General features: G+C 31.2%; 2 protein-coding genes across 2 annotated transcripts; both read left to right on the top strand.

Annotated features, from left to right (window-relative positions):
- Positions 1 to 392: 392 nt before the first annotated feature.
- On the top strand, positions 393 to 5,687 carry LOC111416245 (Tryptophanyl-tRNA synthetase, mitochondrial). The gene is made up of 7 exons (XM_023048214.2): positions 393 to 500; positions 569 to 745; positions 811 to 965; positions 1,018 to 1,125; positions 1,183 to 1,304; positions 5,127 to 5,272; positions 5,330 to 5,687. The coding sequence occupies exons 1-7, from the start codon at positions 435 to 437 to the stop codon at positions 5,666 to 5,668; spliced, it is 1,113 nt and encodes a 370-aa protein (XP_022903982.2). The 5' UTR covers positions 393 to 434; the 3' UTR covers positions 5,669 to 5,687.
- Positions 5,688 to 8,137: 2,450 nt separating this feature from the next.
- On the top strand, positions 8,138 to 24,310 carry LOC111416243 (RNA-binding protein 45-like). Its single transcript, XM_023048212.2, has 9 exons — positions 8,138 to 8,424; positions 8,476 to 8,590; positions 8,641 to 8,835; positions 8,899 to 9,167; positions 9,224 to 9,508; positions 9,573 to 9,687; positions 9,742 to 9,898; positions 23,818 to 23,940; positions 24,117 to 24,310. Exons 1-8 carry the CDS (start codon positions 8,235 to 8,237, stop codon positions 23,929 to 23,931), a joined length of 1,440 nt encoding a protein of 479 aa, XP_022903980.1. The 5' UTR covers positions 8,138 to 8,234; the 3' UTR covers positions 23,932 to 23,940; positions 24,117 to 24,310.
- The last annotated feature ends 341 nt before the right edge of the window (positions 24,311 to 24,651 follow it).

The following is a 24,651-nucleotide window of genomic DNA, read 5'->3' as shown; positions in this document are numbered from 1 at the left end:
TTTATAGCAGGTAAAGACTTGTACACTGTATAATAAGGTATGATCATGTGTCACATAAACTAATACATACATAGATGCTGATTGATTGAATTTGTCCTGAAGTGCTTATTGGCATGTTGCCATAAAGTTTTTATATTGAAAAAGACTCTTATTTTAATGACATAATCTCATTTTGAAGGTCTAATTACTCCACCTAAGTACGAGAGTTGAAATAGTTTTAATGGACCTAGAAACAAGTAAATTCAACAAAATCTCGAAGTCGCTTTTTTGTACGATTACAATACTTTCCCTTTATATTCTTTGTATATGCCATAAAGTAAAAAAATATTTGAAAAATTAAAATTTTTAAATTTAAATTATTTAGCGCCATCTATTATATGCATCTAAAACTAACATAACCTATAAAATAATTTTAACCTCACTTCTTTATTAAAATGTTACAAAAACTCCTTTTAAACACCACTTTAAAATCAATATGTAATATAAAATGTATTAGAAAGGTATGTTTAACTCAATTAATATAAATTTAATTCCTCATATAAAATACTTTAATTAAATCACTTTTAAGTTTAGCGATCATTCAACAATTTCTCTTCCAAAAAGGATATTTTCTGGTATTCAACCAACAGGGACTATTCACTTAGGCAATTACTTAGGAGCGATAAGACAATGGGTTAGATTACAAGAAGAAGAAAATGGAATTATTTTAAGTATTGTTGATCTTCATTCAATGACCCTTCGTCATGTAAATTAATGTTTTAACTATTTTTAAACTGATTTTACTTATGTTTATATAATTCTTAATGATAGGATCCAAAAGTTTTATCTGAAAATATATTGAAAATGACTGCAACATTGTTAGCTGTTGGATTAGATCCTAAAAAAGTGATTATTTTTCAACAATCTTCTGTACCACAACATACAGAATTATTTTGGTATTTAAGTTGCATTTCTACAATGGCCAGGTAAAAACTAAATATGAAATAAATTAATTTTAATTGTTTTAATATATTTTAGATTGGCTCATTTACCGCAATACAAAGAAAAATCTGCACAATTAAAAGATATTCCTCTTGGATTATTTGTTTATCCAGTTTTACAAGCAGCTGATATTTTAGCTTATAGGTATAATTTCTGATAAGAGTATTTTTCTTAAAACAATATTATTTAAAATATTTTTAGGGCTACTCATGTACCGGTCGGTGAAGATCAATTACAACATTTGCAATTATCACAAGAGTTAACTAAAATGTTTAATAACCGTTTTAAAACCAAATTTCCGATTCCTCATGCTGTAATAACAGGTAATACTTGGTTTAAACTAGTGGTGGAATGGATATCAGGCAACTATCTGGTATCCAGCCTATCTGGCAATTTTTTTTTAAATCCGAATTATAAATCTTACTTAGTACTCCACCATTCACAGGAATTAGTATCTCTTTTAGTTGTTGGACACTGCAGATAATAGTCAAGTTCAACCCCAATAGGACTTTTTTCATTGAATACAACTTTATTTATATCAGGTTTATCATTAGCAACCTCATTGTCACAATCCCAATATGATATAAAATCTCTTGTTATAGTTTCGTCTAGTTTTCTTCTCTTCGCTTGTAATTCATCATCACATTCATTACTAACAGAACTGTCGCTGTTATCACTTTTGAAAATTTCCCAAAGTGTTACTAAGAGTGTCCTCTTTCCAATGAACCAACACGTTTTGAAAAATATCTTTTAGTTTTTGAGAAAACAGTATTTGAAGTTTTGATAAAATTTTCGATGTTGCAATTTTGATCGATGACTTGCAAAATTCGCAATAAAATGAATTCCTTGAAAGATCCTTGTGGATATATCACTAATTATTAATTAAAGTATCATCTTTTTAACGCAACAAGCCGTTTTGAAAAATCGCTTTTAGTTTTTGAGAAATAAATTTTTGAAATGATCGATAATTTTTTCGAATTTTGCAATTTTCGCCGATTAAGTTTTAAAAATTCGTATAAAATCCATTTCTTGAAATATGAATTTGAAAATTTTCCAAAATGTTAATAGAGTGTCCTCTTTCCAATGAACCAACACGTTTTGAAAAATAACTTTTAGTTTTTGAGAAAACAATATTTGAAGATTTGATAAAATTTTCGATGTTGCAATTTTCATCGATGAGTTGCAAAATTCGCAATAAAATTAATTCCTTTAAGGATCCTCGCGGAAATATCACTAATTATTAATTAAAGTATCCTCTTTTTAATGTAACAAGACATTTTGAAAAATCACTTTCAGTTCTTGAGAAATAAATTGTTGAAATGATCGATTTTTTCGAATTTCGCAATTTTCGCCGATTAAGTTTTAAAAATTCGTATAAAATCCATTTCTTGGAATATGAGTTTGAAAATTTCCCAAAGTGTTAATAAGAGTGTCCTCTTTCCAATGAACCAACACGTTTTGAAAAATAACTTTTAGTTTAAAAATTAAAGTATCCTCTTTTTAATGCAACAAGCCGTTTTGAAACATCGCTTTTAGTTTTTGAGAAATAAATTTTTGAAATGATCGATAATTTTTTCGAATTTTGCAATTTTCGCCGATTAAGTATTAAAAATTCGTATAAAATCCATTTGTTCAATCCTACCTTCGAAATTGTCAGTTTCTAGCTTGGATACGAGTGTTGAAAGTTGTTATTTGCATTCACTCTGCTGACTTTCATAGAAACGAGTGAGTGAAAATTTTTTTCAACCACTGTTAGTTAAATATAAGACTTTTAAGGGAACAACTCTTTGTTTAAACGTAACGGATGTTAACTAAAAAACGGTGGACAGCACACGTTAAAAGTTAATTAATTATTGCACTTCTATAAAGTATTAATTTTAATCAATTTATTAATTTTATGCATAATGATGACAATTTGACACAAATGGTTGTTTACATAATATATCAATTAAGAGCATGACAATCAATGACAATGTCAAAAACTGCTGTCGTCGCCGACATGTCGACATGAAATTACTCCGGAATTATCGAATTTTAACGGGTTTTCTCTAAATGGTAGGATTGAACAAAACGCTATACAGCACACGTGAGATACTTATATTTTCCACTAACTTGTATGTCTTTCCAACATACGCGTTAATAAAAAATCATAGTTTCCTCACTTATACTGTAATATACTATTCTTGGAATATGAGTTTGAAAATTTGCCAAAGTGTTAATAAGAGTGTCCTCTTTCCAATGAACCAACACGTTTTGAAAAATATCTTTTAGTTTTTGAGAAAACAATATTTGAAGATTTGATAAAATTTTCGATGTTGCAATTTTCATCGATGACTTACAAAATTCGCTATAAAATTAATTCCTTGAAGGATCCTTGTGGAAATATCACTAATTAGTAATTAAAGTATCCTCTTTTTAATGCAACATGCCGTTTTGAAAAATCGCTTTTAGTTTTTGAGAAATGCATTTTTGAAATGATCTATAATTTTTTCTAATTTTGCAATTTTCGCCGATTAAGTTTTAAAAATTTGTATAAAATCCATTTCTTGGAATATGAGTTTGAAAATTTTTCAAATTGTTAATAAGAGTGTCCTCTTTCCAATGAACAAACACGTTTTGAAAAATAACTTTGTTTTTGAGAAAACAATATTTGAAGATTTGATAACATTTTCGATGTCGCAATTTTCATCGATGAGTTGCAAAATTCGCAATAAAATTAATTCCTTTAAGGATCCTTGTGGAAATATCACTAATTAGTAACTAAAGCATCATCTTTTTAATGCAAAAAGCCGTTTTGAAAAATCGCTTTTAATTTTTGAGAAATAAATTTTTGAAATGATCGATAATTTTTTCGAATTTTGCAATTTTCGCCGATTAACTTTTAAAAATTCGTATAAAATCCATTTCTTGGAATATGAGTTTGAAAATTTCCCAAAGTGTTAATAAGAGTGTCCTCTTTCCAATGAACCAACACGTTTTGAAAAATATCTTTTAGTTTTTGAGAAAACAACATTTGAAGTTTTGATAACATTTTCGATGTTGCAATTTTCATCGATGACTTGCAAAATTCGCTATAAAATTAATTCCTTGAAAGATCCTTGTGGAAATATCACTAATTAGTAACTAAAGCATCCTCTTTTTAATGCAAAAAGCCGTTTTGAAAAATCGCTTTTAGTTTTTTAGGAATAAATTTTGAAATGATCGATAATTTTTTCGAATTTTGCAGTTTTCGCCGATTAACTTTTAAAAATTCGTATAAAATCCATTTCTTGGAATATGAGTTTGAAAATTTCCCAAAATGTTAATAAAAGTGTCCTCTTTCCAATGAACCAACACGTTTTGAAAAATATCTTTTAGTTTTTGAGAAAACAACATTTGAAGTTTTGATAACATTTTCGATGTTGCAATTTTCATCGATGACTTGCAAAATTCGCTATAAAATTAATTCCTTGAAAGATCCTTGTGGAAATATCACTAATTAGTAACTAAAGCATCCTCTTTTTAATGCAAAAAGCCGTTTTGAAAAATCGCTTTTAGTTTTTTAGGAATAAATTTTGAAATGATCGATAATTTTTTCGAATTTTGCAGTTTTCGCCGATTAACTTTTAAAAATTCGTATAAAATCCATTTCTTGGAATATGAGTTTGAAAATTTCCCAAAATGTTAATAAAAGTGTCCTCTTTCCAATGAACCAACACGTTTTGAAAAATATCTTTTAGTTTTTGAGAAAACAACAATTGAAGTTTTGATAACATTTTCGATGTTGCAATTTTCATCAATAACTTTCAAAATTCGCTATAGAATTCATTTCTTGAAGGATCCTTGTGGAAATAATGCCAATTATTAATTAAAGTATCCTCTTTCTAGAGTTGCTTGTGTTCATTTTGTATCGTGGATCCAAATAAGTTGACATATTTTATCAGCTTTCTTATTAATTTCATTTTTATTCAAATATCGCAAAAATGTGGCAACGTAGGGTATCACTTCAGAAATGCACAAGAAATTATAACCATAATGGCCGGATAGATATGCCGGATATCCGGCCGAAAGGGATGCCGAATATCCAGCTTTTCGCAAAATCACTATCCGTTCCATCACTAGTTTAAATGGTTAAAATCAATGTTGATTGTGGATTTTTTAATTAGAAAATGCGAAAATTAAAAGTTTACGTAACCCTGAAAAGAAAATGTCTAAATCTGATCCGGATACAAAGGGTTGTATTTATATAACAGATTCTGAAGAGGAAATAACTAAGAAAATTAAAAAAGCCATCACCGATTTTATTTCTGAGGTTTAAAATTAAAATCTCTTGCGTTTTTCTATCAATTCATTTAAATTATTTTTTTAGGTTGAATACAAACCGGAAACACGGCCAGGAGTTTCAAACTTGGTCCTTATGCACTCAGCGGTTACAGGAAAACCAATTGAAACTATAATTAACGATGCCAAAGGGTTATCAACAGCCGAATACAAACATATTGTAGCATCAGAAGTGAATGATCACTTATCACCGATTAGAGAGAAATATTATGAATATTTGGATAATCCGCAGCATTTACTTGATGTTTTAGAAACTGGAAGAAGTATTGTAACACCAATAGCAGAGGAAACACTTCGAGAAGTTAGAAAAGCTTTAGGTATTGGATTTAATGTAAATAATAAACAGATGTTAAGTGTAAATATATGAAATATTTCATAAAAATAAACTTAATTTATCTTCTTCTCCTGATCCTTATACGTGATGGCGTCGGATAAATCTTTCTACGTTTAATTGCAATATTACTCGAGATACAAGCAACTTCCGGTTTGAAATGTTAATGTCATTTTGATATATTCTTAATTTTTATAAAATGTCCTAATATTTGTCATAAAAACAAATATATAATAAGAAAAAATCAAAAATTAAGAATGGTATTAATATTTAAAAATTAAATTGCTATATTCATTGTTGCTAACTTCGGGTTTAACGTTTTTCATTCTAACTTTTTTGTTTTTTGAGATAAGTGCATCGTGTTTGGATTCATTTTAAAGGTTTTTTTATAAACAATACATCATGAAAGAACACCATGAAGTTGTCCATTTGTCTATTATATGATAACTAATTGTAAGTTCAGGTTTAAAATGTCAACCTCAATATTGACATATTTGTAATCTTCATTAAAAATCCTTTAAAATGAGTACAAACACGACATATTTATCTTCAGTAGTAATGAAGTTATGGTCAACTTCCGATTAAGAATGTGAACGTCAATTTTGACATATTTGTAATCGTTGTGAAAAATCCTTTAAAATGAGTCCAAACATGATACATTTAATTCCAATATTACTCGAAATATAAGCAACTTCCGGTTTCAAATGTCAATGTCATTTTGATATATTTTTAACTTTTAGAAAACGTGTTAAAATTTTTGACAAAAACAAATATATAATAAGAAAAAATCAAAAATTAAGGTTGGTATTAATATTTAAAAATTAAATTGCTATCTTCATTGTTGCTAATTTCGGGTTTAACGTTTTTCATTCTATCTTTTTTGTTTTTTGAGATAAGTGCATTATGTTTGGACTCATTTTAAAGGTTTTTTAATAAACAATACATCATGAAAGAACACCATGAAGTTGTCCATTTGTCTATTATATGATAACTAACTTCAGGTTTAAAATGTCAACCTCAATATTGACATATTTGTAATCTTCATTAAAAATCCTTTAAAATGAGTACAAACACGACATATTTATCTTCAATATTAATGAAGTTATGGTCAGCTTCCGGTTTGAAATGTTAATGTCATTTTGATGTATTCTTAATTTTTATAAAATGTTCTTTTCTTATTATATTTTGTCATAAGAACAAAATATAATAAGAAAAAATAGAAAATTAAGGTTGGCATTAATATTTAAACATTAAATTGCTATCTTCGTTGTTGCTAACTTCGGGTTTAACGTTTTTCATTCTAACTTTTTTGTTTTTTGAGATAGGAGCATCGTGTTTGTACAAATTTTAAAGGTTTCTTTAATAAAGAATACATCATGAAAGAACAACATGAAGTTGTCCATTTGTCTATTATATGGTAACTAACTTCAGGTGTAAAATGTTAACCTCAATTTTGACATATTTGCAAACTTCATTAAAAATCCTTCAAAATGAGTACAAACACATGTTCATCTTCAATATTAATGAAGTTATGGTCAACTTCCGGTTAATAATGTCAACGTCAATTTTGACATATTTGTAATCGTCATGAAACAAATTCTTTAAAATCAGCCCAAACATGATACGTTTAATTCTAATATTACTCAAGATATAAGCAACTTCCGGTTTAAAATGTCAATGTCATTTGACATATTCTTAATTTTTATAAAATGTCCTAATATTTGTCATAAAAACAAAAATATAATAAAAAAAATAAAAAATTAAGGTTGGTATTAATATTTAAAAATTAAATTGCTATCTTTATTGTTGCTAACTTCGGGTTTAACGTTTTTCATTCTAACTTTTTTGATTTTTGAGATAAGTGCATCATGTTTGGACTCATTTTAAAGGTTTTTTAATAAAGAATACATCATGAAAGAACAACATGAAGTTGTCTATTTGTCTATTACATGGTTACTAACTTCAGGTGTAAAATGTCAACCTCAATTTTGACATATTTGCAGTCTTCATTAAAAATCCTTCAAAATGAGTACAAACACGACATGTTTATTTTCAATATTAATGAAGTTATGGTCAACTTCCGGTTAGGAATGTCAACGTCAATTTTGATATAGTATTCTTAATTTTTAGAAAACGTGTTAAAATGTGTGACAAAAACAAATATATAATACGAAAAAATCAAAAATTAAGTATGATATTAATATTTAAAAATTAAATTGCTATCTTCATTGTTGCTAACTTCGGGTTTAACGTTTTTCATTCTAACTTTTTTGTTTTTTGAGATAAGTGCATCATGTTTGGACTCATTTTAAAGGTTTTTTTAATAAACAATACATCATGAAAGAACACCATGAGTCCATTTCATAATCAATGTTAAAAAGTTTAAAGTTTCCGCCTTGGTTCTAGCGCCATCTTGCGTTAATCATTCCAATTACATGAAAAACTAAAAAAAAGGTACGTTTCCACGCTTTTAATCACTTCTTATTTATATTTTATATCAGTAAGACACGGAGCTAAGCAACATTGGGTTATAAACGTTTCCGGTGAATGGCCATTCAAATGTCAACAGTTCACGACTGTTAATAACATATTCTTATCGAGTATGGGCGATAGAAGAGCCTCGTACGGTGAGCATAGGGGCTCACAAGCCATTGACAATCCCCCAAATTCAAGGCTATTTGTAATCTCCTCAAGACAACTTACCGAAGACGATTTCAAAGAAGCCTTCAATAAATTTGGTGAGATAGAAGAGGTTTGGGTGGTTAAAGATCGACAAACAGGCGAAAGAAAAGGTAAATAACTTTTTTCTAATTGTTTATTTTGAGGGTATATATTGCTTTTAGGGTACACTTATATAAAATTTTCTAAAACTTCTGAGGCAGCCAAAGCTTTGGAGGCTATGAATGGGAAGATTATTGGAAATACCGGAAGGCATATCAAAGTTGTTATAGCTTCAAGGTAATTTATTATGATTCAAATAATTCAAATGATTTTGATTCAATATTTAGAAGGGATCAAGGGTCAAAACGGGAAGATAATGAAGATGAAAAAGCACAAAGGCTATTTATTTTAGTTCCTAAGACCATAACGGAGGAGGAACTGGAAGAACATTTTAAACAATTTGGTGATATTGATAATATAAGTATAATTCGTGATAGAGAAACTAAAGATAACAAGGGATTTGCTTATGTAAAATATTACAAGTTAGTTTTTTCATTAATTTCAACTTTTTTATTATTATTTTTATTAAAATTAATAATTTTTAGATTCTCCCATGCAGCTATAGCTTATGAAAATTGCGATAGAAAGTACAAAGCAGTATTTGCTGAACCTAAAACGAACAAACGCAGCTCCAGCACAAACGATTATCAAGAACCCCATTTAGAACCATACGAAAATTTAAGTAGAAACACTTCATCCAGTTCTTTACCACTTCCTGATTTGCCAAATGGAAGTGGTTGTTCGAAATTAATTGTTCTTACAAATCCCTCAGTGAATCAAGATCAACTTTGGAAATTATTTGATATAGTTCCAGGTCAATAAATCCAAACATTTAATTACAATGATTTCAATTTAGTTTTTTTATTATAGGTATGGATTATTGTCAATTAAAAATGGAAGGGAGACCATATCCTGTAAGAGGAGTTGGAACGGTAGTTTATTCTCATCCATTATGGGCTGCTTTTGCTAAAGAAAAACTACATGGGCTTGAATATCCCCCTGGATCTAGGTTAATAGTTAAATACGAAATTGATTGTGGTCGACAATTTCCTGATAGAGGAGGATTTGGTTATCAAAAACCTGGGGATGTTAAACAGCTCCAAGAAGCTATTATACACGCAACAGCTTTAATACATAATTCGGGGTTATCACCAGGTGCAATTATAACATTTTTTGTACTATATTATTATTTTTAAATTCATTTTTTGTTTAATTTTAGATGCAATACAAGCTAAACTTCTAATGAGAAATAATCCCATTGAAGAAGATGATTACGCTTTAGATTTACCGAATCCGCAACCTCTTTTACATGTTGATGATCCGGTTGCAGCAAGGTGATTACATCTACAAAAAAGAAATTCATAAATGTACTTAGTTTTTGTTTGTAGATGTTTTATAGTTTGTATGCCGACAGCCTTACCATTGCCAACACTTCGAGATCTTTTTTGTAGATTTGGAAATTTAATAGAAGTTTATATGTTGCAAAATAAAAACTGTGGATATGCTAAATATGGTAGAAAAGAATCCGCTGAAAATGCCATTAGAGTATGTTTTAAAACTTTTAATACATTTTATTTTTGTTATTAGGAAACCAAACATTGCTAACGCCATCTAATTTTGATTTGATGAATGACAGATTGTGACTATGTTCAAGTCAAATCATGTCAAGTTCGAAGTATTTTTCTTAAATTTTTATTTTGAGGTTCAAAATGAAATATGTCGCAAATATAGTTGAATATACAGGGTGCCCATTATGTATGGAATAGAGTGTATATCTTGGTATAGTTCATTTTTTTTCTATAATACCTGTCAAGTTGTTGTAAAGTTGGCAAACGTCACACTGACGTTTGAGCTTTCGTTATTCCAAAAGAAAAGGTGCATAAAAAATGTTGTGGGGTGTTTATTTGCCATTTACTTACCTAGAAAAGGTGTTTTGTTCTATTTAATCACTTTTTAGCACGTTTTTACAATAAATATGTACTTCCTTAAAATCGTATTTATCTACAAATTTATTAGTATTTTAACCTCAACTATTTAGTTACTGAAAATGTTACTAAAAATCAGGAAAATAACGTATATAAATTTTATAAGGGTCCTAGATAATACCAACAGAAACCCTAAAAAATTTACATTGACAAGTATTATAGAAAAAAAACGAACTATAGGTATCAACTTTATAAAAAAACATTTTATACAAAAGTTGTTTTATATTTTATTTGCCATAAAACAGCATTAAGTTGTTTTTATAGCACTTTAAGTTTTTTAAATGGCAATGTACCCTTTCGTTAGGCTCATTTGATAGAGATTTTTTTTTTCTTTCGGTGACGTAAAATTTTAGTACCCTTATATCGTGACTTAACGTCGCGTCCTTTAACACAAAATGCCCGATATCTTTTCCATCAATCAGTATCAAACATCGACTGGCATTTCTTAACAAGCAGCTGTTTAACTGCAAATGACAAAGGTAATGTTTTTATGAATAAACACTGGATTCTTATAGCATATCTTTTCCACCGGTGTGAAGACAGCAGTAAAGATAGCAGTAAAAATTTCCGATGATACCCGAACGCCCATAGACGTTCGTAATACCGGACACACGGGGGCTCAATTTTTTCGAACAAAAAAACATTACATTATCAACTTACGAAGTTAATTACAGTATATTAAAAGTAATTAATATATTTATCACTAATATCAAGGTACAATCAGCAATTTTAATTAAAATAACTGGCTCCAGCTCCCTTATTGGTTCGAAGATCCACACCAAACTTTATATACGCCTTCTAGACATGATAAGAAATATATTTATCGAAAGAAATTTCACTTGCAAAGGGTCCGCGGGGGTGAACTACCCCGCAGTAGATTATAATTTGCTCTACCGCCCTTATTCGGTCAAAGATCCGAATCTAACTTTACACAAGTGATCTAGACTACATTAGAATCAAATATCCGTTAACAATTTCCACTTGCATAGGGACCGCGGGGGTGAACTACCCACCAGTAGATTTTAATTACCCCTACAGCCCTTATTCGGTCGAAGATCCGAACCAAACTTTACACAAATCTTCTAAACTACATTAGAATCAAATGTCCGTTAACAATTTCCACTTGCATGTTGACCGCGGGGGTGAACTACCCACCAGTAGATTTTAATTACCCCTACAGCCCTTATTCGGGCGAAGATCCGAACCAAACTTTACACAAGTGATCTAGACTACCTTAGAATCAAATATCCGTTAACAATTTTAAGACATTCTAAAATAATTTTAAAAAAAATTAAGAGTCATCTGAATTATTGGGATCATTACATTTGAGATAAACTTGTTTTCTAATCAGATGCTTTTTGCACATAAATTCATAGCACTCATCACATTTTTTTGTTGTATAATTATTTTTAGCCCTACCACATAATTGGCATCGTTCTCTGATTTTTCTTGAATGTGGATCTGTTTGCTGCGATGTCGATGGAGTGTCTATATCTGTTGGATCTTGGAGCTTTCCCTTTTGGGTTTTAACTACCCTGTTGGTTCAGGGTAGTTATTTGGCTTTTTTCAATCAAAAATCCGTTCATCTTCAATGCCAAATTTTTTAGAAAATCTTTTCTAAATTGCGGCTTTGCTTTTGTTTTGTCGCTGAAACTGTACAAAATGTGGGCATTTATTCCTACCATATTTATTGTTGAAAAAAGAGGATTCAAATTCGAATTTATTTAGTATAAATGTTAACAATATTTATATAAATACGTCAGCAGTCTTAACTTTAGTACTTAACAAAAAAATCATTGAACATCCCGTTGTTTACAGAACAAAAACATTAACATTAACCACCAAAGTCACGCAAGTGTATGGTGTCGCACAAATAGTCAGAGTACGAATAGTAGGCCTTCCGAATTAAAAAAGTTTTAATTTTATTCTTGAACAGTTCAGGAGGCAACCGACCAATGTCGTTCGGTATTTTGTTATAGAATTTTACTCAAAGAAATTTAAAATGGCACTGACTTCGACCTAGTCTACAAAAGGTCGGTCTCAGTTGGGTACCGTTTCTAGTCCGATATTTATGTAAAGTGTCATGACTAATAAAGTCGTCGAGATTTCGCCTTACAAATATTACACATTCCAAAATGTACAATGACGGAAAGGTCAGTATATTATGGTTTGTAAAGGACCTACGGCAATCATCGATGTATGTTAGCGAGTTTATTATGTCACGAACCTCAACAAATGTTGCTTGATCAATGGAAAACCCACAATCAGCAACATTAATTTTTTGCAAAAGGCAATCAAACTTATCATTTATGTTGGACTTTTTTAAGCTATTTAGTAGTTCAAGAGGTACTTTAATAAAGTAATCATTAACATCATTTAGATCGAATTTGGCTTTAATTTTGTCTATTTTGTTGGCGCGTTTTTTATTAATTATTTCCCATATAATTTTACCCGAAAGGATAAAGTCGACCTCCTGGTTTTTGTAGTTACTATATAGTTTTGACACATTTGACCATTTGTGTCAACGCCCCCCTTCGTATTGGTAATTTAAATCTACCGGTGGGTAACTACCCCCGCGGTGCCTATGCAAGTGAAAATCGTTAACGGATATTTGATTCTAAGGTAGTCTAGATCACTTGTGTAGAGTTTGGTTCGGATCTTCGCCCGAATAAGGGCGGTAGGGGTAATTAAAATCTACTGGTGGGTAGTTCACCCCCGCGGTCCTTATGCAAGTGGAAATTGTTAACGGATATTTGATTCTAATGTAGTTTAGAAGATTTGTGTAAAGTTTGGTTCGGATCTTTGACCGAATAAGGGCGGTAGGGGTAATTAAAATCTACTGGTGGGTAGTTCACCCCCGCGGTCCCTATGCAAGTGGAAATTGTTAACGGATATTTGATTCTAATGTAGTTTAGAAGATTTGTGTAAAGTTTGGTTCGGATCTTCGACCGAATAAGGGCTGTAGGGGTAATTAAAATCTACTGGTGGGTAGTTCACCCCCGCGGTCCCTATGCAAGTGGAAATTGTTAACGGATATTTGATTCTAAGGTAGTCTAGATCACTTGTGTAAAGTTTGGTTCGGATCTTCGCCCGAATAAGGGCGGTAGGGGTAATTAAAATCTACTGGTGGGTAGTTCAGCCCCGCGGTCCCTATGCAAGTGGAAATTGTTAACGGATATTTGATTCTAATGTAGTTTAGAAGATTTGTGTAAAGTTTGGTTCGGATCTTCGATCGAATAAGGGCGGTAGGGGTAATTAAAATCTACTGGTGGGTAGTTCACCCCCGCGGTCCCTATGCAAGTGGAAATTGTTAACGGATATTTGATTCTAATGTAGTTTAGAAGATTTGTGTAAAGTTTGGTTTGGATCTTCGACCGAATAAGGGCTGTAGGGGTAATTAAAATCTACTGGTGGGTAGTTCACCCCCGCGGTCCCTATGCAAGTGGAAATTGTTAACGGATATTTGATTCTAATTTAGTCTAGATCACTTGTGTAAAGTTAGGTTCGGATCTTTGACCGAATAAGGGCGGTAGAGCAAATTATAATCTACTGCGGGGTAGTTCACCCCCGCGGACCCTTTGCAAGTGAAATTTCTTTCGATAAATATATTTCTTATCATGTCTAGAAGGCGTATATAAAGTTTGGTGCGGATCTTCGAACCAATAAGGGAGCTGGAGCCAGTTATTTTAATTAAAATTGCTGATTGTACCTTGATATTAGTGATAAATATATTAATTACTTTTAATATACTGTAATTAACTTCTTAAGTTAATAATGTAATGTTTTTTTGTTCGAAAAAATTGAGCCGGTATTACGGACGTCTATGGGCGTTCGGGTATCATCGGAAATTTTTACTGCTATCTTTTACTGCTGTCTTCACACCGGTATCTTTTCCGGAATTAAAAGTTAAAAAAAAATATATAAATTCATATCCTGTCTGGCTAAACCCGAAACTAAAAGAAATGCGTGAGCGCCTAAATTTTTTAAATACTCTTTGCTTAGCTTCAGACTCGCCTGAATTGAAGACTAAAAGATCTGATTTCAGCAAATTATACAATCAGTATAATTGATCGAAAATTAGATATAATGACGCAATTTTGTCTGATGTGAGTTATTCTCCTAAAACAATGTGGGGCATAATCAACAATCTAAAATATCGGTAATTAAAGCTGAATTTGATCCGGACGCTATAAATAATTACTTTATTAATCTACCAACTGAAATCATAAATTCACTTTCGAGTAACCACACAGGTACAAATAGCAAAATGTTCCAGCATAGAATCGATTAGATTAACACCATAGGATGTAACTTCGGTTTTCAGAAAGTATCTTTTATTCAGGTACGAGACATAATTGACAGTTTCAATTCTAAAAGCATTACTATCCGTGCAAAAAGTCAAGGCCCCTTACTTTAGAGATCGATATCTTCGATGGAAAAAATTGCGATAAAGTTTATTGTAATCAGTGAACATTTCTGCGTATCACATGTTAATTTGGAAATTTTCGGGTCCGCGGTTTTTCTTTTATCGCTAGTTAAGTGAAAAAAGTACCCGATTGTTGGGAGTGCCAGCAACTTTGTCTAATTTGCGATTTTTTTTCTCCAAAACTATTTGACAAAAAGATCAAATGTGAACTGGTGGTAAACCGATGTGTTCTTAATAGGGGGCATATTTTATCTTTTCGATATTCCATATAATTTCGCGGAAAATCGCGGTTTAGTAGGATGCGGTTATTTCGAAAACGACCTGGCGAATTTCAAGAAATAAGCTATGCGGGGACTGGAGGGTTCCGCCCAATCGGAACAGATGGCGCGTCCCATACAGTACGTCGCGCCTTTATCTTACCTACATAAAGAAAAAAGGCGCGACGTCCTGTCTGGGACGCACCATCTGTTTCGATTAGACGGAACCCCCATCACCCCGCAGAGCTTATTTCTTGAAATCCGCCTGATAACGGAATCCGACAACCGACATTATTTGACATAGTTTGGTTTAATCCGCGAGGAAATCCACCAAGCCGTTTTCGACATAACGGCGTCTTACTAAACCGCGATTTTCCGCGAAATTGTATGGAATATGGAAAAAATAAAATGCCACTCATTAAGAACACATCAGGCTACCACCTGTTCAAAATTCAAATTTTTTCGCACGATAGTTTTCGAGAAAAAGAAATCGCAAAGTTGCCGGTACCGTAAAAAATCGGATACTTTTTTCATTTTACTCGCGATAAAAGTAAAACCGGGTAAATCCGAAAATTATCAAAATAACATATGTTACGTGGAAATGTTCAGTGATTACAACAAACTTTGTCGCAATTTTTTTTATCGAGCGGTTGTGTAGATATAGATCTCTAAAGTGAGGGTCCTTGACTTTTTGCACGGATGGTAAGGATATATATGGATTTAATATGGTGATTGTAAAGGATGTCAAAGACATTATAATCACACCTTTAACTAGGTTAATCAATATATGTACTGAAGAGAATATTTTTCCTGACGTTTTTAAGGCTGGTATGGTTATCCCCTCGGTTATCCCTATTTATAAAAAATGCAATCCTGAGTTTATTCAGAATTTTCGACCAATATCGCTTCTACCGATACTCTTGAACATCTTTGAAAGGGTTTTATATATGCAAATCGCTAAATATTTTGAGGAGAACAACTTATTCATAACTTCACAGTTAGGATTTAGGCAGGGCATGGGCACTAGTGACGTAATATTAAATTTTGTGGAAATGGCGCTGTCCTGTTTTGAAAATGGTGAGGATATGACTGCCGTTTTTTGCGATCTTAGCAAGGCGTTTGATGCGTACAACATGATTTACTGTTACAAAAGTTAGGAAAATATAATTTTGAAACAGCCAGCCTTAACTTAATTAGATCATATCTCACCAACGGATCTCAAGCCGTTAAGTCTCAAGGAAGACTTTCAGAGAGAAACAATCTTCTCTTTCTGATTTATGTTAATGATCTGGCAAGAAATATTGACAGTGGTCATATATGCTGACGACTTTTCCCTGTGCCAGTCCGTAATGTCATATGCATTAATTGCATGGGGGGGTGCTTCATCTTGTGATAGAATTTTTAGACTACAAAGGCGTGCAATACGTATAATTGAGAGTATCGCGAGGATTGTAAAAATTCTTTCGTATCTTTGAAAATCTTAACGTTCCCTTCCTTATACATGTATCAGTGCATTTATATGTCAAAACCTACTCTCACCTGTTTGTCACTCATGATGATGTGCACCAATACCCCACAAGAAACAGAAATAAAATTTTACAGAGGTATTCGAGATTATCTAAAGGTCGCCAAAGTATTAATATAATAGGTGTAAAGTTTTTTAATAAGTTGCTAGCGGCGATTTCCGGATTGTCATTAAATATATTTAAAAGTAAATTGCATACTTTTTTGACGCGCAGAGCTTACTACTCATGCATCGAGTATTTGACCGAATTTCTCACTGGGAAGGATTTTATTTAATAGTTTAATAGTAGTGTGTGATTTTGATATTGTTTGTCATGTTCTGTACGAGTGTAATACTATAAGTTTATACACAATAAAGATATTATTATTATAATCAAAAAAATTTTGAAAAAAATGTAATAGTTATTTATATTACAAATGCTAGAAACATAATTACAATACGAGTGTGGAGAATTGCAGAGGTCGTAGACCGAGTCGTGTAATCACACGAGTACTGTAATTATGCTCTAGCCCACGTGTGATATACAGCATTTTATCTACGACTGCTAAAAATTGCTAAAAAATCAATTTCTTTAAAAATAGTTATTTTTGATACAAGATAGCGAAATGACACATGCAAAAGAATTTCGCTGTCGTGTATCAAACAACATTTTTTCGAAAACTGCGTATTCTAAAGTTATAAATTAATGTTTTCATTACCAAATTCTGTATAATGACATTTAGAATTCATTTAATGTTATATCGAAAACTTAACGTCACATCGATTTAACCTCACATATTAAACAAATATACTATTATAAATTTGCATTTAAACATGAAATGATAAAACAATTAAATGTTGATTATTTTGTGTTTATAATTTGTTCATAACAATTAATAGTATCAAATTCTTTGATTGTCGTAGCTGGACGTAAAAGTCTTTTTTCGCCTCCCATACCTGAAAGTAAATCATATCAGCCCTAAAAAAATAACTGAAAGCTAGATTTTCGGCCCTTGGGATTCTAAACTCTGAACGTCCCTACTTTATAGTTTTTCATCACAATCTAGTTAGTCTTCATTGACATTTGCGGACATTTTTGACGTTTCTCATAATTTTTCATTAAACGTCAGTTGAAATCAAAACTGCTTAATTGATTTATAAAATTAGTTTTATTTTATATTTTTGCAATTTTGTTTGGTTTAATGGGAGGCGAAAAACAGTTGTGTGCCACACGTGCAGAAATGCATTAGCAGCCCTTATCTACTAGCTGCCCTCGCTCGCTCGGGCATCTAATAACCTCGGGCTGCTAATGCTTATTTTCTGCCCTTGAGACACAATATACTGTTGCGTCCTGGACGTAAAAGACTTTTACGTCCTGTTGACAAAAAACTATCGTTTTGACGGTCGCTAAGTACTACGCAAAAGTCAACTTTTAATAGCAGTTTTCGAAAAAGTCTATTTGACATTTAGAAAAATATTCTGAAATGATTGTTGACAATTTTGAATTGTCAGTTTCAACAACATGTTTACTCATCTGGAATAAGTGTTTTGAAATGTAAAAACATAACAATTAATGTTTATAATAAATAGTATTGTTTCTCTGTAAGTAGATAGCACTTTTTCTTTTGTATTGTTGCTCGTTTCAATAAATTAAGTCTGTTCTGATTAGGCTAAAAATGCGTTACGTAATGAAACCAGTGCGGTAATGAACTTCATTACGTAACTCAAATCACCTCAAATGAGTGCGGTAATGATGACTTATCCAAGCAGCCGTAGATAAAAATTGTTTATTAAGAAAATTTAACTAATAACTTTAATCTAGATATCCGAGATCACCAAGTACCTCGAATTATTGAATATGTACACTAATTTTTCGTTTATTTGTTTTATTTTGTACCTAATTTAATTTACGGTAATAATTCGAGGTACTTGACGACCTCGGATATTTAGATTAATGTTATTGATTAATTTTTATTAATAAACAATTTTTACATTTTTTTCAAACATTTTCTGATGTAAGGGTACAAAAACGCCATTTTACGAAATCGTAAAGAGAAAAATAATCTCTATAAAATGAACCTAACGAAAGCGTACATTGCCATTTAAAAAAAAAAAGTATTATTCGTTACTTATTTGTTTTCTGAATTAAAACCAATTGAATGCAGTCTTATTATGGCAAATAAAATATTAAACAGCTTTTGTATAAAATGTTTTCTTATAACGTTGATACCTACCAAGATATGCAGGTGCCCATTATGTATGGAATATAGTATACAGGATGTATCTGAATGACTGCAACAAACTTCAAGGGGTGATTCTTTAGTGAATTTTAAGGGTATTTTGATATATGAACCATGGACGACGTCGGCTCCCCTAAGCAGCTACACCCCTCCAAAAATGGCGAAAAATGTTGGTTTAATTTTTTTTTTTCAAAAACCATAAACGCTAGGAAAATGAAATTTGGGGAATATGTTTAACTCATAATATGGCACGTTTTGACCTTATTTGTACTTTCAACCTACCCGTCTAAACTATTAAACGTAACCACCCCCGTTCAATTTCATGCCTAGATTTTTTTTTATGAAGATGATAAATACATTTTAAAATTTTTTTTTACTTTGTTATTGTTTTATTTAAAATTTTGAAACGTCGAGTGAACGAGTGTAAATGCGATAGAACTTTATTTAACAATTAATTTGAAAAACAATAATAATAGTAAGAAAAACACTGACATTTAAACGTCAAAACTATTTCTGACAAAGAGTACAAAGCCACTAAGATTTTTTCATTAAAAATTCATTCCAATTTTTGATCGACAACCCCGTTGTTTAACGGGCTGTTTGCTTTATTATTTTTTTCTCACAAATTAGTCGTTTTTGGAAAAATTTTAGAGAGACAAAAAAGCTTCAGGATACTTTCATCTACCTATGTAAAATTTTTCCTATGTATTTATCATCTGCATAAAAAAAATGTTAGCAAAAATGTAAAGGGGGTGGTTACGTTTAGTAGTTTAGAAGGGTAGGTTGAAAGTACAAATAGGGTCAAAACGTGCCCTAATATGAGTTAAACATATTCCCCAAATTTCATTTTCCTAGCGTTTATGGTTTTTGAGAAAAAACAATTAAACCAAAATTTTCCGCCATTTTTGGAGGGGTGTAGCTCCTTAGGGGAGCCGAAATCGCCTATGGTTCATATATCAAAGTACCCTTAAAATTCACTAAAGAATCACCCCTTGAAGTACCTTAAAGTATCTTGGTACGTATCAACTTTATAAAAAAACATTTTAAACACAAGTTGTTTAATATTTTATTTGCCATAATAAGACAGCATTCAATTGTTTTTATTGCAGAAAACAAATGAGCAACGAATATCACTTGAAGTTTTTTAAATGGCAATGTACCCTTTCGTTAGGCTCATTTGATAGAGATTTTGATGAATGACATTAATCTAGATATCCGAGATCGTCAAGTACCTCGAAGTAGCTCGATTATTGGAGATCTACACTAATTTTTCGTTTATTTCTTTTATTTTGTATGTAAATTTAATTTACGGTAATAATTCGAGGTACTTGACGATCTCGGATATCTAGATTACTGTTATTGATTTATTTTTATTAATAAACAATTTTTAAATTTTTTCAAAAATTTTCTAATGTTAGGGTACAAACAACATCTCTATCAAATGAACCTAACGAAAGGGTACATTGCCATTTAAAAAACTCAAGTGTTATACGTTACTCATTTGTTTTCTGAATTAAAAACAATTGAGTGTTATTACGGCAAATAAAATATTAAACAAGTTTTGTATAAAATGTTTTTTGATAAAGTCAACATTTACCGAGATATATACTATATTCCATACATAATGGACACCTGTAGTATAAAAGGGCGATTTCTAAATACACCAGCTCAACAAAGTTTCCTTATAAATTAAATTTTGAAACTTCTACAAAAAAATTAAAGAAGATACACCTCCAAGGTAATGAAAAACTTGTTAAATTGATAAAGAAATGTAAGGAATTTGAACTGGAACATTCATTTCCAAATTGAACGTTTTTGGGATTTATAAAAAAATAAACTCAAGAAAATTTGTCGCAAAAAGATTACTGTAGTTTGATGTCGTATTCGTGCCATTCAATTTTTGGATATTTATTAAAAATGAGTACAAGAAACCGTCAAATTTCACAAAGCATTCGAGATTTGATTGTTATTTCATGAAAAAATGGGTAATCACTAGGTGAAATTAGCAAAATTGTAAAAAATAAAGCGTTTATCAGTGCAGTATACAGGGTGATTCACGTAAGAACCGACACAGAGCAGGGTCATGTAGAGTACAATAAATTAAGGTGATTTAACGCAACTTATCTCTATACTAAGTTGTACCCCTGAGGAGTTATAGGCCTTTAAAGTTGGGTCTTAAATTTTTAAAACATTGAATATCTTCGTAGTACATTAAGCTAGAAAAACCAAATTTGATATATGTTATGAGTATACCAAGGGTATTAATTGGTAGCAAGTTGAGACAAATTGAAGTATTTGAAAGGGTTGATTAAGGATATTTAATACATTATTACCTCATTTCATGTGGAATTTAATTCTAAAACCTTTTTTACTCTTATTATTATTGAAAAAAATTTGTCATTTTCATAAAAACTTGAATAACTAAAGTCACGTTTTTCATTAATACTCCTATTACTTAAAATCATCGAAAATTCAGTAGTCGGCTGTGAAATTGTACTTCAAACTTGACAAATAGGTTATAAAGCCTTGTCGTCAAATAACTTTTGACAAACGAAAAAGTGCACAAACAATTCGAAATGTTCTCCACAAAAATGGATATCATCATTAAGCTAGGTGTCCACTTGAAAGAAACTTTTGAGAGTAACTATCGATATCTATTCTCAATTGTGTGCCCACTTGAGACTGTTTTAGCTCTTCGAGAGCTTCTATAAAACTTCCGAGAGCTTTCTCTCAGGACCGTATCCACTAGTGAAATGTGTCCGTGCTATGGAAAGTAAAATTTATTTTCTTTAAGTGGTGTGTATAAACATGGATGTAAAAAAATTGCAAGTGCAATAGTGTTGTACAAAATTTCAAAAAAAAAACAAACAGGAAAAGAATGAAATAAAAAGAAGATGTTGGGTGAAACCATAATATCAACATTCACAAAAAAGTGAACTCGATTGCTTTAATGGCACTTATAAATGCAAACTATAAGTTTATTGCCATGCACGTGATAGCTTAATAGTGGCTTGGCAGTATTTTGAAAAATTATTAGAAAATATAAACTTAAACGCCTCAATTGATAATTAATGAAAGACTAGATGTTGCAAATGAAGCAGATTCTTCTTATAGAAGACTTCACACTACTGCCAGAAGACGAAATACTGTTGGTAGAAGACTAGATATTGCTGGTAGAAGACTAAATATTGCTAGTGAAAAACTAGATATTGCAAATGAAGCACATCCTTCTTACAGACGACTACACACTACTACTAGAAAACCAAATACTATTAGCAGAAGACCTAATTTTACTGCCAGGAGACCAAATTATGTTGTCAGAAGACTAGGTATTACTAATGGTACAAATCCCGTTTAAGTTTCTCTCCAATACTTGTTAAAATTGCATTCCTCGCTTCCCGAATTTCTATGTTCTTTAGATTTGGTATTCCAAAGAACTGAATTTTCTTCATACACTTCAATTAATTCAAATATGTCTTCTGGGGACTATTTTCTTTTAGGCGTTATCTTTAAACGTGTTATATTGAGAAAACTCTCAGCAAAATTCGAACAGTCTTCGTTTTTTTGACAGTTACTCTCACGATAGATAAATTGTGCGTATCCATTTGAGTACTTTAAATCTCAACCTGTTCACTCTCCGAAAGTTGGTGAGAACTTTCTGATAGTTACTCTCAGATGCGTGTCCACCAGGAAAAATAGTCTCGATAGCTTCTCTCGAGAGCAAAAATTTCAGAATTCAGATTTACACTTAAATCTGCGTTCAGTCATATTCTACATATTGTGGTTTAGGTGTAATAAATGTTTTCATTGTAAAATAATTGTAGTTACGTAAATCATTGAATTGTTGTTTCTTTAGATGACAAAAATTATTAAACCTGATGATGGGAATAGTCTCGAAACGTCGTTTGTAATGATTTAGACGTAAATAGTTAAAGGAGGGAATGGTGTAATGATTTTATAATAAAAGAAGAATACTGCAAAGAAGTTGATAATAGAAAATATAGTATGAATAGTCTCTTTCCAACCTCTGGGAAAGAGACTGGATAATAGGAGTAAGAAATTTAACACATACTAGAAAAGGCTGCTAATAGGACATATGGTTTGAACAAAAACTGGAAGGAGACAGCGCACAGGGATATTTTAAAGAGGCTAATTGCATGATAGCATTTAGAAAGTGAGGAAGAGGGCTAGAATGAAATTGGTGATGAAGAGACTCGAAAGTTAAAAAGAGTCTGGCAGAACGAAAGGGTGCTAGAAAAAGAATATAATGATTTAACAGAGAATAGAAAAACACTAGTTATAGAAGGAAAATATGGGATTTTATTCAAATATTCGTTCGGACAATAAAACTGAAGATCCATGTGTGACAGATATTTATGTAATTCAGTGCCTATCTAAATGAACTATTCAGTATACATAGCAATTTACGGACATGTGGGAGACTTACCAAGACGTTCGAAAGAAAAAATCACGGGAACTTCAATACTTACTTTTGTATAATTCACCATATACCACAGAATTAATTTTTTTAACCTCCAAGAATTAAACTCTTAATACATGCCGACTATCATCCCTTTTACAGAAGCCAAAGTCATAATGGCTGATTCACCACAAAAGTGTGAGTGTGTCAACGCGCTCAGTATGACACTTCGGCGCGCCGAAGCTCCTAGACTTGATATTGAGTTGGGTTTGTAAGTCGAGGACTGCCTGTATAGAGCTAAATTTTGATGAAAAAGAACTAAATTTCGATTGGTCAAAACCAAATTTAGCTGATCGGCTACTGCCCGTTCAATGGGTTAAGATCTATGATTTTTCTGTTACATCATATGGGTTGGGTAGTTCTTATTAATTTATAATAAATTTAATAGTTCAACTTTGCGACTTTTTCTTGGTATCGTCTCAAAATCTATTTTTGTATTGGATTAGTTATAGGATTATGGAGTTAGTTTAATTTCTAGATGGCAATATTAAAAATTAATTTTTGGGCTTAGTATAAATTCTAACAATAATACTCAATTTATTTAAATCAACTATTATTTAAATTCGTTTTAGATGTTACATGGAATAGATATTGGTGGAATTCGTTTAAAAGTAATGAAAGCTGAAGAACGCGACACTCAACCTAAACGTTTGAAATTAGCGTCGTTTGCAGATCCATATGAATAAAGGATATTTGTAAGTTAAATAAAAAACAAGACATAAAAGAATTAAAATATGGTAGTTATTATGATAGTTGAGCCAATTGTGATATTTTAAAAAGTATTTTTTATTGATATGAAATAATGAAAGGAATTAATTTTTAGAATTTTTTTAATACTGGGTTTTATTAATCACCTTTTTCTCCCCCACAGTACGACGACTAAAACTACCTACTAATTTGTAAGTACGTTGGACTTTTTACTGGACGATAACGCAAGGACGAACTTTTACTTTGTACTATTTTAAAAAATCGCTTCCGACAAGAAATATCTCACGTACGACTGCACAATATTTTTTTTTGTTTTCTTTTTGTATTAAGTTCACCAATAAATTTCGTTTAAAGACATATTTCTCTTTTTATCCTGTACACTTATCCCCCGATTTACACGAAAGACACGTTTTGTACAAAACCGTGTAAATTGAAATCTTGGATTTTGTTAACTAAAATCGTGCAAAACGAAAAAAAATCCAAAATGTGCATGATTTAGTCATTTATTTAAGCAAAACAAAAGCAGGGTTGGGCATAATGCACTAAAAAATAAATGCAATAAGCGTTTCACTACCACTACTTCTTCAGTGGTAGTTAAAACACGAATATTTAGTGCTAGTGAAAAAAAAATTACATTACCACTAAATCTTTAGTGATTGTGAAAAAAATGGCACTACCACTAAATATTTAGTGATAAG

Source organism: Onthophagus taurus, chromosome 6 (genome assembly GCF_036711975.1).
Source record: "Onthophagus taurus isolate NC chromosome 6, IU_Otau_3.0, whole genome shotgun sequence".
NCBI lineage: Eukaryota > Metazoa > Arthropoda > Insecta > Coleoptera > Scarabaeidae > Onthophagus > Onthophagus taurus.
This window is presented reverse-complemented; position numbering and strand designations above follow the sequence as displayed.

What these genes read in the sequence shown, in the direction of transcription:
- LOC111416245 (XM_023048214.2), top strand. Translation starts at nt 435, where the DNA reads ATGTTACAAAAACTCCTTTTAAACACCACTTTAAAATCAATATGTAAT. An exon ending in GCTGATATTTTAGCTTATAG is followed by an intron (nt 1,126 to 1,182) that starts GTATAATTTCTG and finishes AAATATTTTTAG; the next exon opens with GGCTACTCATGTACCGGTCG. An exon ending in TCACCGATTTTATTTCTGAG is followed by an intron (nt 5,273 to 5,329) that starts GTTTAAAATTAA and finishes TTATTTTTTTAG; the next exon opens with GTTGAATACAAACCGGAAAC.
- LOC111416243 (XM_023048212.2), top strand. Translation starts at nt 8,235, where the DNA reads ATGGGCGATAGAAGAGCCTCGTACGGTGAGCATAGGGGCTCACAAGCC. An exon ending in AAAGTTGTTATAGCTTCAAG is followed by an intron (nt 8,591 to 8,640) that starts GTAATTTATTAT and finishes TTCAATATTTAG; the next exon opens with AAGGGATCAAGGGTCAAAAC. An exon ending in GATGATCCGGTTGCAGCAAG is followed by an intron (nt 9,688 to 9,741) that starts GTGATTACATCT and finishes TTTTGTTTGTAG; the next exon opens with ATGTTTTATAGTTTGTATGC.